The 16,732-nt window shown below is 48.2% G+C and overlaps 1 protein-coding gene across 1 annotated transcript in view; it reads left to right on the plus strand.

The window, feature by feature from the left end:
* The first annotated feature begins 9,985 nt into the window (after nucleotides 1-9,985).
* LOC120065620 (coiled-coil domain-containing protein 3-like) overlaps nucleotides 9,986-16,732 on the plus strand; it is a 39,966-nt gene continuing 33,219 nt past the window's right edge. The window contains exon 1 of the mRNA XM_039016676.1: nucleotides 9,986-10,341. Within this exon, the coding sequence (XP_038872604.1) occupies nucleotides 9,986-10,341 (356 nt within the window). The remainder of the gene's footprint in view (nucleotides 10,342-16,732) is intronic.

Raw genomic sequence — 16,732 nt, forward strand, 5'->3', positions numbered from 1 at the left:
CCCAGCAAACATGTCCACATTGGTACGATGTGGGCCAAATACAGAAAATAATGTCCCTCCTGTATGTACTGCAGGCCGCCCACATTGGGCCAATGCTCCTTTTCTATTTTGTTTATGTCTTTTTTGTACGTTTTACACTCCTTTTTCTCCCCAATTTCATGATTACGATCTTGTCTCATCGCTGCAACTCCACAACAGGCTCAGGAGAGGCGAAGGTCGAGTCATGTGTCCTCAAAAACATGACCCGTCAAACCGCGCTTCTTAACACCCACTCGCTTAACCCGGAAGCCAGCCGCACTAATGTGTCGGAGGAAACAATGTTCAACTGATGACCAAAGTCAGGCACACCACAAGGAATCGCTAAAGCGCGATGAGCCAAGTAAAGCCCCCCGGCCAAACCCTTCCCTAACCCGGACGATGCTGGACCAATTGTGCACCGCCCTATGGGACTCCCAGTCACGGCCGGTAATGACACAGCCAGGGATCAAACCCCAGGCTGTAGTAACGCTGCAACACTGCTTTTTAATAGAAATGTGTTTATTTATAATTGAATTATTACAATTTAATGAAATGCATAAATTGCATCATTTTCAAGCCTAAAAGGTAATTAGGGAATATGTTACATTGTAGCAGAATGCCAACCAAGCTGATACTATCATACATATATTTTTACAAGAGAAACTGTTATGTTTCTCATATGTCATATGCACTTATTAGAGTCTTTTTGGCAGTGTACAATACTTTTTTTAAACTTCTGAATCAAAAAACATAACATTTAAACTGGAACGACAATCTCAGTATGTATGAGCCCCCGCCTCTAGCTTGGCATGATATGGTGTGGGCTATAGCCTGTGTTGGACTGGTGCGGGCTAGCCCGTGCTGGGCTCGGTGTGGGCTGGTCTGTGTTGGGTTGGTGTGGGCTAGCCCATTTTGGGCTTGGCGTGGGCTGGCCCGTGTTGGGCTGGTGTGGGCTGGTCTGTGTTGGGTTGGTGTGGGCTAGCCCATTTTGGGCTTGGCGTGGGCTGGCCCGTGTTGGGCTGGTGTGGGCTAGCTATTGTTGGGCTGGTGTGGACTTGATGTGAGCTCGCCCGTGTTGGGCTTGGTGTAGGCTAGCCTGTGTTGGACTGATGTGGACTAGCCTGTGTAGGGCTGGTGTAGGCTAGCCCGTGTTGGGCAGGTGTGGGCTAGCCAAGTGGTTCCCAACCTTATTTGGGTACTGTACTCCTAAAGCACTTTGACCTACCTGAAGTTCCCCCTCATGTGTGTGCGACCGGCGTGATTCATAGATCACGTGTAAATTTGACAAAAATGAGGTTAAACACTTTCACTGTGTCATTCAAAACATAATGTAACTCAGGACATTCTCTTGCTAGCCAATGCCTCTCTGTGAATGATACAGTGGGATTTATCTTCTTTATGTGGGCAATTAATCATTTCACTCTTCCAGCGCAGTGGCGATGCTAGCTTGTATGGCTCCCTGGGCGAATCCCCCCTTCAGCCCCCCCAACAACAACAAAAAGAACCATTCTGCACTAACTGTCATTTTTATTCAGACATTTGGAACAACAAATACATAACCATAACATTTAAAACTATATAAATATAAAAATACAAAAATAAGACTCATAAATATCAAAAAGAAGTAACAGAGACAAATAGAAACAAATTGTAGTATATAACTACAAATAAAAAATGTGCCCATGGACCTTTACCGTCCAATATTTCCTCCCATGTCCATGAATCCTGTGATCGCTGTTGCTTTCTCCCACGCCGCTTGGTCCTTTGTTAGTGGGTGATTCTGTAACGGCTGTCTAATTCCTCCTCCTCGGATGAGGAGAAGGAGTAAGGGTCGGACCAAAACGCAGCGTTGTATGATGACATACTGATTTATTTAAATAAAGACGAAACACGAAGAACACTTGAATTGATTACAAAATAACAAACAACGTAGACTGACCTGAACATAAGAACTTACATAAACACGAAGAACGCATGAAACAGGAACAGACTACCCAAACGAACGAACAAACGAAACAGTCCCGTGTGGTGCGACACAGACACAGGAACAATCACCCACAAACAAACAGTGAGAACAGCCTACCTTAATATGGTTCTCAATCAGAGGAAACGTCAAACACCTGCCTCTAATTGAGAACCATATCAGGCAACACATTTAACCCAACATAGAAACACATAACATAGAATGCCCACCCCAACTCACGCCCTGACCAACTAAACACATACAAAAACAAGGAAAACAGGTCAGGAACGTGACAGAACCCCCCCTCCCCCCCCCCTCAAGGTGCGAACTCCGGGCGCACCACCTAAAGTCTAGGGGAGGGTCTGGGTGGGCATCTGTCCACGGTGGCGGCTCCGGCTCCGGACGTGGTCCCCACCCCACCATAGTCAAACCCCGCTTCTGTATCTTCCTCCAAATGGCCACCCTCCAAATTAACCCCACTGGATTAAGGGGCAGCACCGGACTAAGGGGCAACACCGGAATGAGGGGCAACACCGGACTGAGGGGCAGCTCCGGACTGAGGGGCAGCTCCGGACTGAGGGGCAGCTCCGGACTGAGGGGCAGCTCCGGACTGAGGGGCAGCTCTGGCTGCTCATGGCTGGCTGACGGCTCTGGCTGCTCATGGCTGGCTGACGGCTCTGGCTGCTCATGGCTGGCTGACGGCTCTGGCTGCTCATGGCTGGCTGACGGCTCTGGCTGCTCATGGCTGGCTGACGGCTCTGGCTGCTCATGGCTGGCTGACGGCTCTGGCTGCTCATGGCTGGCTGACGGCTCTGGCTGCTCATGGCTGGCGGAAGGCTCTGGCTGCTCATGGCTGGCGGAAGGCTCTGGCTGCTCATGGCTGGCGGAAGGCTCTGGCTGCTCCTGTCTGGCGGAAGGCTCTGGCTGCTCCTGTCTGGCGGAAGGCTCTGGCGGCTCCTGTCTGGCGGACGGCTCTGGCGGCTCCTGTCTGGCGGACGGCTCTGAAGGCTCAGGACAGACGGGCGGCTTTGAAGGCTCAGTACAGACGGGCGGCTTTGCAGGCTCAGTACAGACGGGCGGCTTTGAAGGCTCATTACAGACGGGAGGCTTTGAAGGCTCAGGACAGACGGGCAGTTCAGGCGGCGCTTGGCAGACGGACAGCTCAGACGGCGTTGGGCAGACGGGCAGTTCAGGCGCCGTTGGGCAGACGGGCAGTTCAGGCGCCGCTGGGCAGACGGCAGACTCTTGCCAGCTGAGGCGCACTGTAGGCCTGGTGCGTGGTGCCGGAACTGGAGGTACCGGGCTAAGGACACGCACCTTCAGGCTAGTGCGGGGAGCAGCAACAGGACGCACAGGACTCTGGAGACGCACAGGAGGCTTAGTGCGTGGTGCCGGAACTGGTGGTACCGGGCTGAAGACACGCACCATAGGGCTAGTGCGTGGAGGAGGAACAGGGCTCTGGAGACGCACAGGAAGCCTGGTGCGTGGTGTAAGCACTGGTGGTACTGGGCTGGGGCGGGGAGGTGGCGCCAGATATACCGGACCATGCAGGTGTACTGGCTCCCTTGAGCACTGAGCCTGCCCAACCTTACCTGGTTGTATGCTCCCCGTAGTCCGACCAGTGCGGGGAGGTGGAATAACCCGCACTGGGCTGTGTATGCGAACCGGGGACACCATGCGTAAGGCTGGTGCCATGTATGCCGGCCCGAGGAGACGCACTGGTGGCCAGATGCGTTGGGCCGGCTTCATGACATCCGGCTCAATACTCAATCTAGCCCTGCCAGTGCGGGGAGGTGGAATAACCCGCACCGGGCTATGCACACGTACAGGAGACACCGTGCGCTCTACCGCATAACACGGTGTCTGCCCGTACTCTCGCTCTCCACGGTAAAATCGGGGAGTTGGCGCAGGTCTCCTACCTGACTTCGCCACACTACCCTTTAGCCCCCTCCTCCCCCAAGAAATTTTTGGGCTTGACTAACAGGCTTCCTACCGCGTCGTCGTGCTGCCTCCATTCGCCGGTATCCCTCCTCACACTGTGCCAGAGAATCCCAAGCGGGCTCCGGCACTCTCCTTGGATCGATCGCCCACCTGTCGATATCCTCCCACGTAGTGTAGCCCAGATCCTTCTCCTGCTTCCGAGCTAGCTCCTCAAAACGCCGCCTCTCTGCTTTCGCTGCCTCCAGCTCAGCTTTGGGGCGGCGATATTCTCCTGGCTGTGCCCATGGACCTTTACCGTCCAATATTTCCTCCCATGTCCATGAATCCTGTGATCGCTGTTGCTTTCTCCCACGCCGCTTGGTCCTTTGTTGGTGGGTGATTCTGTAACGGCTGTCTAATTCCTCCTCCTCGGATGAGGAGAAGGAGTAAGGGTCGGACCAAAACGCAGCGTTGTATGATGACATACTGATTTATTTAAATAAAGACGAAACACGAAGAACACTTGAATTGATTACAAAATAACAAACAACGTAGACTGACCTGAACATAAGAACTTACATAAACACGAAGAACGCATGAAACAGGAACAGACTACCCAAACGAACGAACAAACGAAACAGTCCCGTGTGGTGCGACACAGACACAGGAACAATCACCCACAAACAAACAGTGAGAACAGCCTACCTTAATATGGTTCTCAATCAGAGGAAACGTCAAACACCTGCCTCTAATTGAGAACCATATCAGGCAACACATTTAACCCAACATAGAAACACATAACATAGAATGCCCACCCCAACTCACCACATACAAAAACAAGGAAAACAGGTCAGGAACGTGACAGAACCCCCCCCCCCCCCCCTCAAGGTGCGAACTCCGGGCGCACCACCTAAAGTCTAGGGGAGGGTCTGGGTGGGCATCTGTCCACGGTGCCGGCTCCGGCTCCGGACGTGGTCCCCACCCCACCATAGTCAAACCCCACTTCTGTATCTTCCTCCAAAAGGCCACCCTCCAAATTAACCCCACTGGATTAAGGGGCAGCACCGGACTAAGGGGCAACACCGGAATGAGGGGCAACACCGGACTGAGGGGCAGCTCCGGACTGAGGGGCAGCTCCGGACTGAGGGGCAGCTCTGGCTGCTCATGGCTGGCTGACGGCTCTGGCTGCTCATGGCTGGCTGACGGCTCTGGCTGCTCATGGCTGGCTGACGGCTCTGGCTGCTCATGGCTGGCTGACGGCTCTGGCTGCTCATGGCTGGCTGACGGCTCTGGCTGCTCATGGCTGGCTGACGGCTCTGGCTGCTCATGGCTGGCGGACGGCTCTGGCTGCTCATGGCTGGCGGAAGGCTCTGGCTGCTCATGGCTGGCGGAAGGCTCTGGCTGCTCATGGCTGGCGGAAGGCTCTGGCTGCTCCTGTCTGGCGGAAGGCTCTGGCTGCTCCTGTCTGGCGGAAGGCTCTGGCGGCTTCTGTCTGGCGGACGGCTCTAGCGGCTCCTGTCTGGCGGACGGCTCTGGCGGCTCCTGTCTGGCGAGCGGCTTTGAAGGCTCATTACAGACGGGCGGCTTTGAAGGCTCAGGACAGACGGGCAGTTCAGGCGGCGCTTGGCAGACGGACAGCTCAGACGGCGTTGGGCAGACGGGCAGTTCAGGCGCCGCTGGGCAGACGGCAGACTCTGGCCGGCTGAGGCGCACTGTAGGCCTGGTGCGTGGTGCCGGAACTGGAGGTACCGGGCTAAGGACACGCACCTTCAGGCTAGTGCGGGGAGCAGGAACAGGACGCACAGGACTCTGGAGACGCACAGGAGGCTTAGTGCGTGGTGCCGGAACTGGTGGTACCGGGCTGAAGACACGCACCATAGGGCTAGTGCGTGGAGGAGGAACAGGGCTCTGGAGACGCACAGGAGGCTTAGTGCGTGGTGCCGGAACTGGTGGTACCGGGCTGAAGACACGCACCATAGGGCTAGTGCGTGGAGGAGGAACAGGGCTCTGGAGACGCACAGGAGGCGTAGTGCGTGGTGCCGGAACTGGTGGTACCGGGCTGAAGACACGCACCATAGGGCTAGTGCGTGGAGGAGGAACAGGGCTCTGGAGACGCACAGGAAGCCTGGTGCGTGGTGTAAGCACTGGTGGTACTGGGCTGGGGTGGGGAGGTGGCGCCAGATATACCGGACCATGCAGGCGTACTGGCTCCCTTGAGCACTGAGCCTGCCCAACCTTACCTGGTTGTATGCTCCCCGTAGCCCGACCAGTGCGGGGAGGTGGAATAACCCGCACTGGGCTGTGTATGCGAACCGGGGACACCATGCGTAAGGCTAGTGCCATGTATGCCGGCCTGAGGAGACGCACTGGTGGCCAGATGCGTTGGGCCGGCTTCATGACATCCGGCTCAATACTCAATCTAGCCCTGCCAGTGCGGGGAGGTGGAATAACCCGCACCGGGCTATGCACACGTGCAGGAGACACCGTGCGCTCTACCGCATAACACGGTGTCTGCCCGTACTCTCCCTCTCCACGGTAAAATCGGGGAGTTGGCGCAGGTCTCCTACCTGACTTCGCCACACTACCCTTTAGACCCCCCCAATAAATTTTTGGGCTTGACTAACAGGCTTCCTACCGCGTCGTCGTGCTGCCTCCATTCGCCGGTATCCCTCCTCACACTGCGCCAGAGAATCCCAGGCGGGCTCCGGCACTCTCCTTGGGTCGATCGCCCACCTGTCGATATCCTCCCACGTAGTGTAGCCCAGATCCTTCTCCTGCTTCCGAGCTAGCTCCTCAAAACGCCGCCTCTCTGCTTTCGCTGCCTCCAGCTCAGCTTTGGGGCGGCGATATTCTCCTGGCTGTGCCCATGGACCTTTACCGTCCAATATTTCCTCCCATGTCCATGAATCCTGTGATCGCTGTTGCTTTCTCCCACGCCGCTTGGTCCTTTGTTAGTGGGTGATTCTGTAACGGCTGTCTAATTCCTCCTCCTCGGATGAGGAGAAGGAGTAAGGGTCGGACCAAAACGCAGCGTTGTATGATGACATACTGATTTATTTAAATAAAGACGAAACACGAAGAACACTTGAATTGATTACAAAATAACAAACAACGTAGACTGACCTGAACATAAGAACTTACATAAACACGAAGAACGCATGAAACAGGAACAGACTACCCAAACGAACGAACAAACGAAACAGTCCCGTGTGGTGCGACACAGACACAGGAACAATCACCCACAAACAAACAGTGAGAACAGCCTACCTTAATATGGTTCTCAATCAGAGGAAACGTCAAACACCTGCCTCTAATTGAGAACCATATCAGGCAACACATTTAACCCAACATAGAAACACATAACATAGAATGCCCACCCCAACTCACGCCCTGACCAACTAAACACATACAAAAACAAGGAAAACAGGTCAGGAACGTGACAAAAGAGAATCAAATTATTACACTATTGCTAACAAAAAACACACAAATAAAACTAAATTGCACAAATCCTAAATCACACAAATACACAAATAGGATAACACACTTATAAAGAAGATAAGAATAAAGAAGATAACCTGATTATTACACTATTGCACTTCAAACAAGAAACACACAAACTAAATTGCACAACTAATTGCATGACTAATTGCATTAGTACTGTACAAAGTTAGAAGTGCGGTATTTGATAGATTCCCTGCTCCCCCTACCTCGGGCTTCCAGTGGGGAGTCCTGAGGTCAACCTACCCCGCCCCCTCTCCATCTAGTACTTCTGAGTGGGAGACCTTCCCAGACAGTAGCCTGCCTAGCTCACAAACTAGAATCAGAGCGCCCACTCAGACAAGGTTAATTGACCCACAGTCCCACACGGTGACATGATATCATTGACGTGCCGTGTAAATGAGCGATAGAAAACCGATCGCGCAAATGTCACCATTCGGAATATTATTATTATTATTTATTTATTTTTTGTGCGGGCGCCCCATGTCGCCAACGCAAGATACCCATGCCCATGTCGCCTATGCCTAAATCCGCCACTGCGAGTCCCAGGCATTGATGCAGCACGAACCGTGCACACATGAACACAGGATTTCCCAATCCAGATTGTGCTGTGAGAAAAAGGTGTCAATAACGTGAAACACATCCTCACCCGTAGTTCTCCCCATTTGCTTCTTGCAGAACAGAATGTGCTCATTAATTTCCTAAATGTTTCTGTATGGCACAAACGCAATCAAATTGCCTTCCCCAATAACATCAGTCGATTTGTCCAACTGCAGAGAAGATGGACCGGAATTTTAAAAAATTCAGCACTTGATAAACAATATCAACGCCCATGTCCTCGATCGTACAGCACACTATGCTATTTGACAATGGTACCGTCTTCAGTGCATCAACTGCTGTCTTATCAATCATAGTTTCTGCGAGGATAACAGCAGCAGGCACTCTAGCACACAGAGCAAAGGATCACGTGCACTCGGCGCAAGCAGAAGATCAACCATTGACCCAGCAGAAAAGCCCCCAGTTATCTTCTCTTTAGTAACCTCATCCAGGAACGAGATTACCCAGCAAACATGACCCCTATGTTGTTATTCGGTGGGCACGGGTATCCCACACTAAGCCCACACCAGCCCGACACAGCCTAGCCCACAACAAGCCCAACACAACAAGCCCATATTAATCCCACATCAGCCAGACATGGGTCAGCCTAAACCCAACATATAGGCTAGCCCAGTGTTTCCCAACCGGGGTAGGTGTACCCCTGGGGGTACATGGGCAGTCCCCAGTGAGTAAGTGGGAAGATTTTTTTTAAATGTGAAGAAAAAAAATATTGGGAAAAATATTACCAACAAAATATATGTTCAAGTTATTTAAATCTTAATAGGCAGGAAAACATTTACCGAGGTCACTGGTGTGAGATCTCTAGTTATTTTATATTTATAGGCCTATTTTTTAACTATAGTTTCTGCTAATGCGCGCCCGCCCTTTCTTGCTGGGAAGGACATTCCCATGACAGAGGTGCAATGCAGGGACACAGACATGATGTTCTGCCTGGGGCTTTTGAGCCTGAGACATTTGGGAAATGTACAGTATTCTTGACCTCTGACGCTTAGCAGCAACTCATATATTTTTCAGATACCAGACTGATTAGAAAGTTATCTGGTGGTCTAATTTGCTCTTAGGTGTAGCCTAATTTGTGACTGCAACCCCAACTTGTTATCACACGTGGAGTGGGCGGGCCCGTTCATCATATCTCAGAAGTCATGACCCCATAAGACATAGTTTGTGTCTGTGATAAGATTGCTGTTGTAAGGGGCTGAAAACGAATTTATTTTTGTACATTTTACAAGGCTAATTGTGATCGAAGAAATACAGAAGTATAGAAATAAACCCAATATTATGTGATGTTGGAAATGTATGGAAGTAGACCATGGTCTGCAATTTTGGAGGATTATAAAATAAAAACATTCGATAGGCTCTCAATTTTAAGCAATGGCACTGTTGATAACCCCGATCAATCAATCACATGTATCAGTAGATGTCAAAAAGGGCCGATACAGAAACCCAAACAGCAAGCAATGCAGCTGTAGAAGCACGGATTACCCCATGCATGTATAATTGAGAGAGGTTATGTATTATAAAGTGTTAGGTAATAGACAAGGTGTTCTCTTGGCTAGTCAGAATAGCCTACTTTAGTGCGTGTCAGATGTCAAGCGCACAGAGCGCCTCTACTCACAGGATCCAGGGAAGCTGCGCATAATTTTAGATCAGCACTCACAGTGTAGCCTAGCGTGCAGGAGGGGATGAGGGAAGAGGGTTTAGCATAAGTAACTGCTATTGTATTTGAATGCAACAACTTACTTTGTCACTTTCCTGATATTATTTATAAAAAGAGCATAGCCTACTTGTATGATACCTGTCACATATTGGTGCTGCATGCGCTGACAAGCCCATGGAATACAGTCGTGCCTGACAGTTTGATGAGAAGTCAGTGGTCCTGGTCCTGTAACTCTCATCAGCCCGCACACCCTTCACTGCCCCGAATTTGCGTTTCATAGTGGCTGCAATCGAAACCCGCAGTTGCCAGACATGGGTGCTATTTTTGCGTTGATTCTGGCGACCTGTCTGAGCGGGGTTTGGGGATGTCAGTTGGCCCACGACTGGAGACCCCAGACTGAGGCGTGCCGTGCGGAGCTCGCGGAGATCATCGTGTTCGCCAAGGTGCTTGCGCTGCACAAGGACTCGTACAGTGTGTATAACTACCTGCCTTGGCAGTATGACACGGACCTCTTCTTCTCCGCAGAGATCGAGCTGCAATGCGACCAGGCGTGGGGCAGCATGCTGGAGGTCCCCACCGGCTCCCGGTTCAATGTCACCGGGCTGGGCTACTTCCCCTGTTACTCCTACAGCGTCGTGGAGAATAGCTCTTACTATTTCTTTCTGAGGTAAGAGACCGTGAAGTCCTGGTGTTGATGGAGGAGCGTTTATCACTTTCAAGCAAGTTTAAATACTGAAAGGACACAAGTACAATACACCAGAATATAGACATATAGTGATTGATTGTTTGTGTCTAGATATAATATAACCCTTACATTTCCAGCGGTGTTAACCTTTTTACAGTTTAATGAGAAACTTTTGTCTGATGATAAGACACTAGGTGGAATAGAGTTGAAAGTGCTGGGTCTGCCCTTAGGATTGTCTTGGGATATGTTTTGACTTTGAAAGACCCAAGTGGCAAGCAAACACAGCAGGAAGAATAAACCAAACCGTGGGTATGTGTGTGCGCGCAATATTATAGTGTGTCATGTTATGTAGCTAGATTCCACAAACCGTTTCGCATGTGAGATAAATATCAACTGATTGAAAAGATGATCAGATTCAGGTCGTTTAGAAGTAACCCCTGTAAAGTTACAAATCACATTTTATTTGTTAGATCATTTATAAACAGCAGGTGTAGATTAACAGTGAAATGCTTACTTACAGGCCCTTCCCAACAATGCAAAGAGAAAAATCTAGAGAAAATTATAACAAAAGGAATAAATACACAATGAGTAACAATAACTTGGCCATGTACACGGGGTACCAGTACCGAATCAATCAATGTGCAGGACTATGAGATAATTGAGTTTGATACAGTGCCTTCAGAAAGTATTCCCACCCCTTGACTTTCTCCACATTTTGTTGTTACAACCTGAATTTATAATGGATTAAATTTAGATTTATGTGTCACTGGCCTACACACGATACCTCATAATGTTAAAGTGAAATGAATAGAAAATTAAAAGCTTAAATGTTTTGAGACAGTGAGTTCGCCTCTCCCGAGTCCGTATGGGAGTTGAAGCGATGGGACAAGACTGCAATTACAAATTGGATAACACGAAATTTGGGAGAAAACGGCCCACCCGCCACCCCCTTTGTTATGGCAAGCCTAAATCATTTCAGGAGTAAATAATTGCTTAATAAGTTGCATAGTATCACTCTGTGTGCAATGATAGTGTTTAACATGATTTTTGAATTGATTACCGCATCTCTGTACCCCACACATACAATTATCTTTAAGGTCCCTCAGTCGAGCAGTAGATTTCAAACACAGATTCAACCACTAAGACCAAGGAGGTTTTCCAATGCCTTACAAATAAGTGCACTTATTGGTAGATTGGTACAAAAAAAATGTTTTAAAGCAGACATTGAATATGCCCTCCATAATTATTGGGACAGTGAAGCACTTCTTCTTCTTTCGGCTCTGTACTCCAGCACTTCAGATTTAAAATTATACAGTGACTATGAGGTTAAAGTGCAGACTGTCAGCTTATGTATATTCACTTATGTATATTAAAGTAGTCAAAAGTTTAGTATTTGATCCCACATTCCTAGCACACAATGATTACATCAAGTTTGTGACTCTATAAACTTGTTGGATGCATTTGCTGTTTGTTTTGGTTGTGTTACAGATTATTTCTACGTTAATGTGGATGCTACGATGATTACGGATAGTCCTGAATGAATCGTGAAAAGTGATGAGTTATAAAGTTACAGATGCACAAATCATGCCCCCTCAAAAATTCTTACCTCTCCTGTTATTGTAATGGTGAGAGGTTAGCATATCTTGGGGGTATGATATTTTTTTGCGTCTGTAACTTTCTCACTCATCATTATTCACGATTCATTCAGGACTGTCCACAAACATGGTAGCATCCATATTGATGTAGAAGTGTTTAGAAACATATTCTATTATTATTTGTGATAAAAGTGACTCCAAAATTACACATGTGGAGTACATTTTTTATGTCACTGTCCCAATAATTAGGGCGGGCACTGTATCATTGAGCATGGTGAAGTTATTAATTACACTTTGGATGTTGTATCAATACACCCAGTCACTACAAAGATACAGGCATCCTATCAGAGAGACTTGAAAAGCAGAAATATTATATCTCTTACTGAAACGTGTCTGGATGTTGACGCTACACACGTAGTACTTGTTGGAGTCTCCATGCAGCGGCAGGATCATATGGCTGCTTCAGGAAAGTCGAAAGGAGGTGGAGTGGAGTGTGTTTTTTCATAAATAACAACTGGTGTTCTGCTTCAAGTGTGAAGGAAATCTCAAGCTTTTTCCCACCTGATATAGAATACCTCTGTCATGCCTGCTCCCGCTCTCCCTCTCCGGCGCTGGAGAGGCTAGGCTGTCCTTCATTTCGCACATCTGTCACCATCATTATGCACAGCAGTGCTCATTGGACTCACCTGGACTCCTTCCCTTTGTTAATTGCCCCGTCTATAACTGTCTCCTCCCCCGTTTGTTCCCTGTGTCCGCATTAATGTCGTTATGTGTTCTTGTCCAGACGCTGTCCTGTTCCGTTCCATGTCCGTTGATAATTAAATGTTCACTCCCTGTACCTGCTTCTCATCTCTACCAGCGTCAACCCTCACAACCTCATGGTAATCTGCTGACCCTTTAATCTATCAAGAGAGTTCTCATTTGAAATTATCATGGCTGTCTACGTGACTCCACAAGTCAACACCACTCTGGCAGTCAATGAACTGTATGAGGCCATAAACAAACAAGAAACCGCTTGCCCAGAGGCAGCGTTTCTGGTGGGAGGAGACTTTAATGCGGGGAGACTTAAAACTGTCCTTCGTCACTTCTACCTACAAGTCTCCTGCTCCACTAGGGGCACAAAATGGTCTCGTGGTCCCGTGTGGCTCAGTTGGTAGAGCATGGCGCTTGCAACGCCAGGGTTGTGGGTTCAATTCCCACGGGGGGACCAGGGTTCAATTCCCACGGGGGGACCAGGATGAATATGTATGAACTTTCCAATTTGTAAGTCGCTCTGGATAAGAGTGTCTGCTAAATGACTTAAATGTAAATGTCTAGACCACTTTTATTCTACCCACAGAAATGCATACAAGGCCCTCCCTTGTCCTCCCTTTGGCAAATCTGACCCGGACTCCATTCTCCTGCTGCCTGTTTACAAACAAAACTCAAGCAGTAAGTATCAGTGATGCGCTCAATACAGATGAAGCAGACGCGAGGCGACAAGACCGTTTTGCTAGTACAGACCGGGATATGTTTCAGGATTCATCAGATAGCATTGACGCGTTTACCACAACAGTCACGGGCTTCATCAATAAATGTATAGACGATTTCGTCCCTACAGTGACTATAAAAACGTTTCCAAACCAAAAACCATGGATTACAGGCAATATCCGCGCTGGGCTAAAAGCTAGAGCTACCGCTTACAAGGAACGGGACACGGACATGGACTCATACAAGAAAGCTTCCGACAAGACATCAAACATACAAATGGACAATATAGGATGAAGGTGGAATCCTGTTACACCAGCTCCAACGCTTGTCATATGTGTCAGGGCTTGCAGACGATAATGGATTACAAAGGGAAACCTAGCCATGCAGAACTCCCAAATGAGCTAAATGCCTTTTTATGCTCGCTCCAAGGAATATAACATGAAAGCCCCTGTTTTTTCAGATCTCACTCTCCATGGCTGATGTGAGCAAAATGTTTTAACAGGTTAACACTTACTAGGCCGTCAGGCCAGACGGAAAACCAGGGCGCATTCTCAAAGCATACCCAGACAAACTGGCAAGTGTCTTCACAAACATTTTCAATCTCTCCTTGTCCCAGTCTCTAATCCCAACATGTTCCAAGCTGACCACCATTGTCCCTGTTCCTAAGAGCTCCAAGGTAACCTGCCTAAATGACTACCGCCGTGTAGCAGCTTTGAAAGGCTGCTCACGACACACATCAATACCATTATCCCAGACACCCTAGACCCACTCCCATTCGCATACCGCCCCAAAAAATCCAATGTTGACGAAATCTCAATTGCACTTCACACTGCCCTCTCCCACCTGGATAACAGGGGAAATAACTAGGTGAGAATGCTGTTCATAGACTACAGCTCAGCCTTCAACACCATAGTCCCCTCCAAGCTCATCACCAAGCTAAGGACCCTGGGACTAAACCAATTCCTCTGCAACTGTATCCTGGACTTCCTGATGGGCCGCCTTCAGGTGGTAAGGGTAGGCAACAACATCTCCACCATGCTGACCCTCAACACAGAGGCCCCTCAGGGGTGTGCTTAGTCTCCTCCTGTACTCCCTGTTCACCCACGACTGCGTGGCCATGCACGACTCAAACACCATCATCAAGTTTGCTGACGACACTACGATGGTAGACCTGATCACCAACGGCGATGAGTCAGCTTACAGGGGGGAGGTACGAGACTTAGCAGTGTGACACAAGGACAACAACCTCTCCCTCAATGAGCTGATTGTGGACTATAGGAGAAAGAGGGGGAGAGCACGCCCCCATTCACATTGAGAGAGCTGTTGTGGAGCGGGTCGAGAGCTCCAAGTTCCTTGGCATCCACATCACTAAGGACTTAATTAACATGGTTAACACACACCGGCACAGTCTTGAAGAGGGTTTGGCATGGGCCATTGCAAAGCTCTACAGAGGATGGTGCGGACAGATCAGTACATGACTGGGGCCGAGCTCCCTGCCCTCCAGGTCCTCTTTATCAGGCGGTATCAGAGGAAGGCCCGAAAAATGGCCAAAGACTCCAGTCACCCAAGTTATAGACTGTTCACTCTGCTAACATCCCGCAAACAGTGACGGAGCATTGGTTCTCAGACCAACAGGCTCCGAGACAGCTTCTACCCCCATGCCATAAGACTAAATAGCCAATTAATAGTACCCGACTATCTACACTGACTCTATCTTGCACTGACCCTACACACACTCACTAGACTACATATACAAACCATATACACGCTCACTCACACACACTACATTGCCACTCCCAGACAAAACCCACACACATTTACATATATTACGTATGCACGCACACACACACACAAACACACACACGCATACTGACACAACACAAACATACACAGCACACACACACACTTTTACAATCATCATTTGCTGCTGCTACTCTGACTTTATTTTACTCTTATTATTATTATCTATCCTGATGCCTAGTTACTTTACCCTGCCTTCATGTACATATCTACCTAAAATACCTCGTACGTCTGCACATTGATCTGGTTCTGGTACTCCCTGAATATAGCTCCATTCTTGTATATTTTATTTATTTTATTTATTGTGTGTTACTATTTTTAAACTCTGCAATGTTGAGATGGGCTCATAAGCAAGCATTTCAAGGTAAGGTCTACACTAGTTGTATTCAGCATTTCAAGGTAAGGTCTACACTAGTTGTATTCAGCATTTCAAGGTAAGGTCTACACTAGTTGTATTCAGCATTTCAAGGTAAGGTCTACACTAGTTGTATTCAGCATTTCAAGGTAAGGTCTACACTAGTTGTATTCAGCATTTCAAGGTAAGGTCTACACTAGTTGTATTCAGCATTTCAAGGTAAGGTCTACACTAGTTGTATTCTGCATTCCAAGGTAAGGTCTACACTAGTTGTATTCTGCATTTCAAGGTAAGGTCTACACTAGTTGTATTCTGCATTTCAAGGTAAGGTCTACACTAGTTGTATTCAGCATTTCAAGGTAAGGTCTACACTAGTTGTATTCAGCATTTCAAGGTAAGGTCTACACTAGTTGTATTCAGCATTTCAAGGTAAGGTCTACACTAGTTGTATTCAGCATTTCAAGGTAAGGTCTACACTAGTTGTATTCAGCATTTCAAGGTAAGGTCTACACTAGTTGTATTCTGCATTTCAAGGTAAGGTCTACACTAGTATTCTGCATTTCAAGGTAAGGTCTACACTAGTTGTATTCAGCATTTCAAGGTAAGGTCTACACTAGTTGTATTCAGCATTTCAAGGTAAGGTCTACACTAGTTGTATTCAGCATTTCAAGGTAAGGTCTACACTAGTTGTATTCTGCATTTCAAGGTAAGGTCTACACTAGTTGTATTCTGCATTTCAAGGTAAGGTCTACACTAGTTGTATTCTGCATTTCAAGGTAAGGTCTACACTAGTTGTATTCTGCATTTCAAGGTAAGGTCTACACTAGTTGTATTCTGCATTTCAAGGTAAGGTCTACACTAGTTGTATTCAGCATTTCAAGGTAAGGTCTACACTAGTTGTATTCTGCATTTCAAGGTAAGGTCTACACTAGTTGTATTCGGCGCATGTGACAAATAACCTTTTATTTGATTTGATTTTTGTTATGCGTATGCTTGTCATCGGACTAGGGAGTTTTTTTTAGGATAAAAAGCAACGGAATAGAGCTAAGCACAGGCAAAATCCTAGTTGAAAACCTGGTTCAGTCTGCTTTCCAACAGACGATGGGAGACAAATTCACCTTACAGTGGGACAATAACCTAGAACACAAGTCCA

Source organism: Salvelinus namaycush, chromosome 20 (genome assembly GCF_016432855.1).
Source record: "Salvelinus namaycush isolate Seneca chromosome 20, SaNama_1.0, whole genome shotgun sequence".
Classification (NCBI taxonomy): Eukaryota; Metazoa; Chordata; class Actinopteri; order Salmoniformes; family Salmonidae; genus Salvelinus; species Salvelinus namaycush.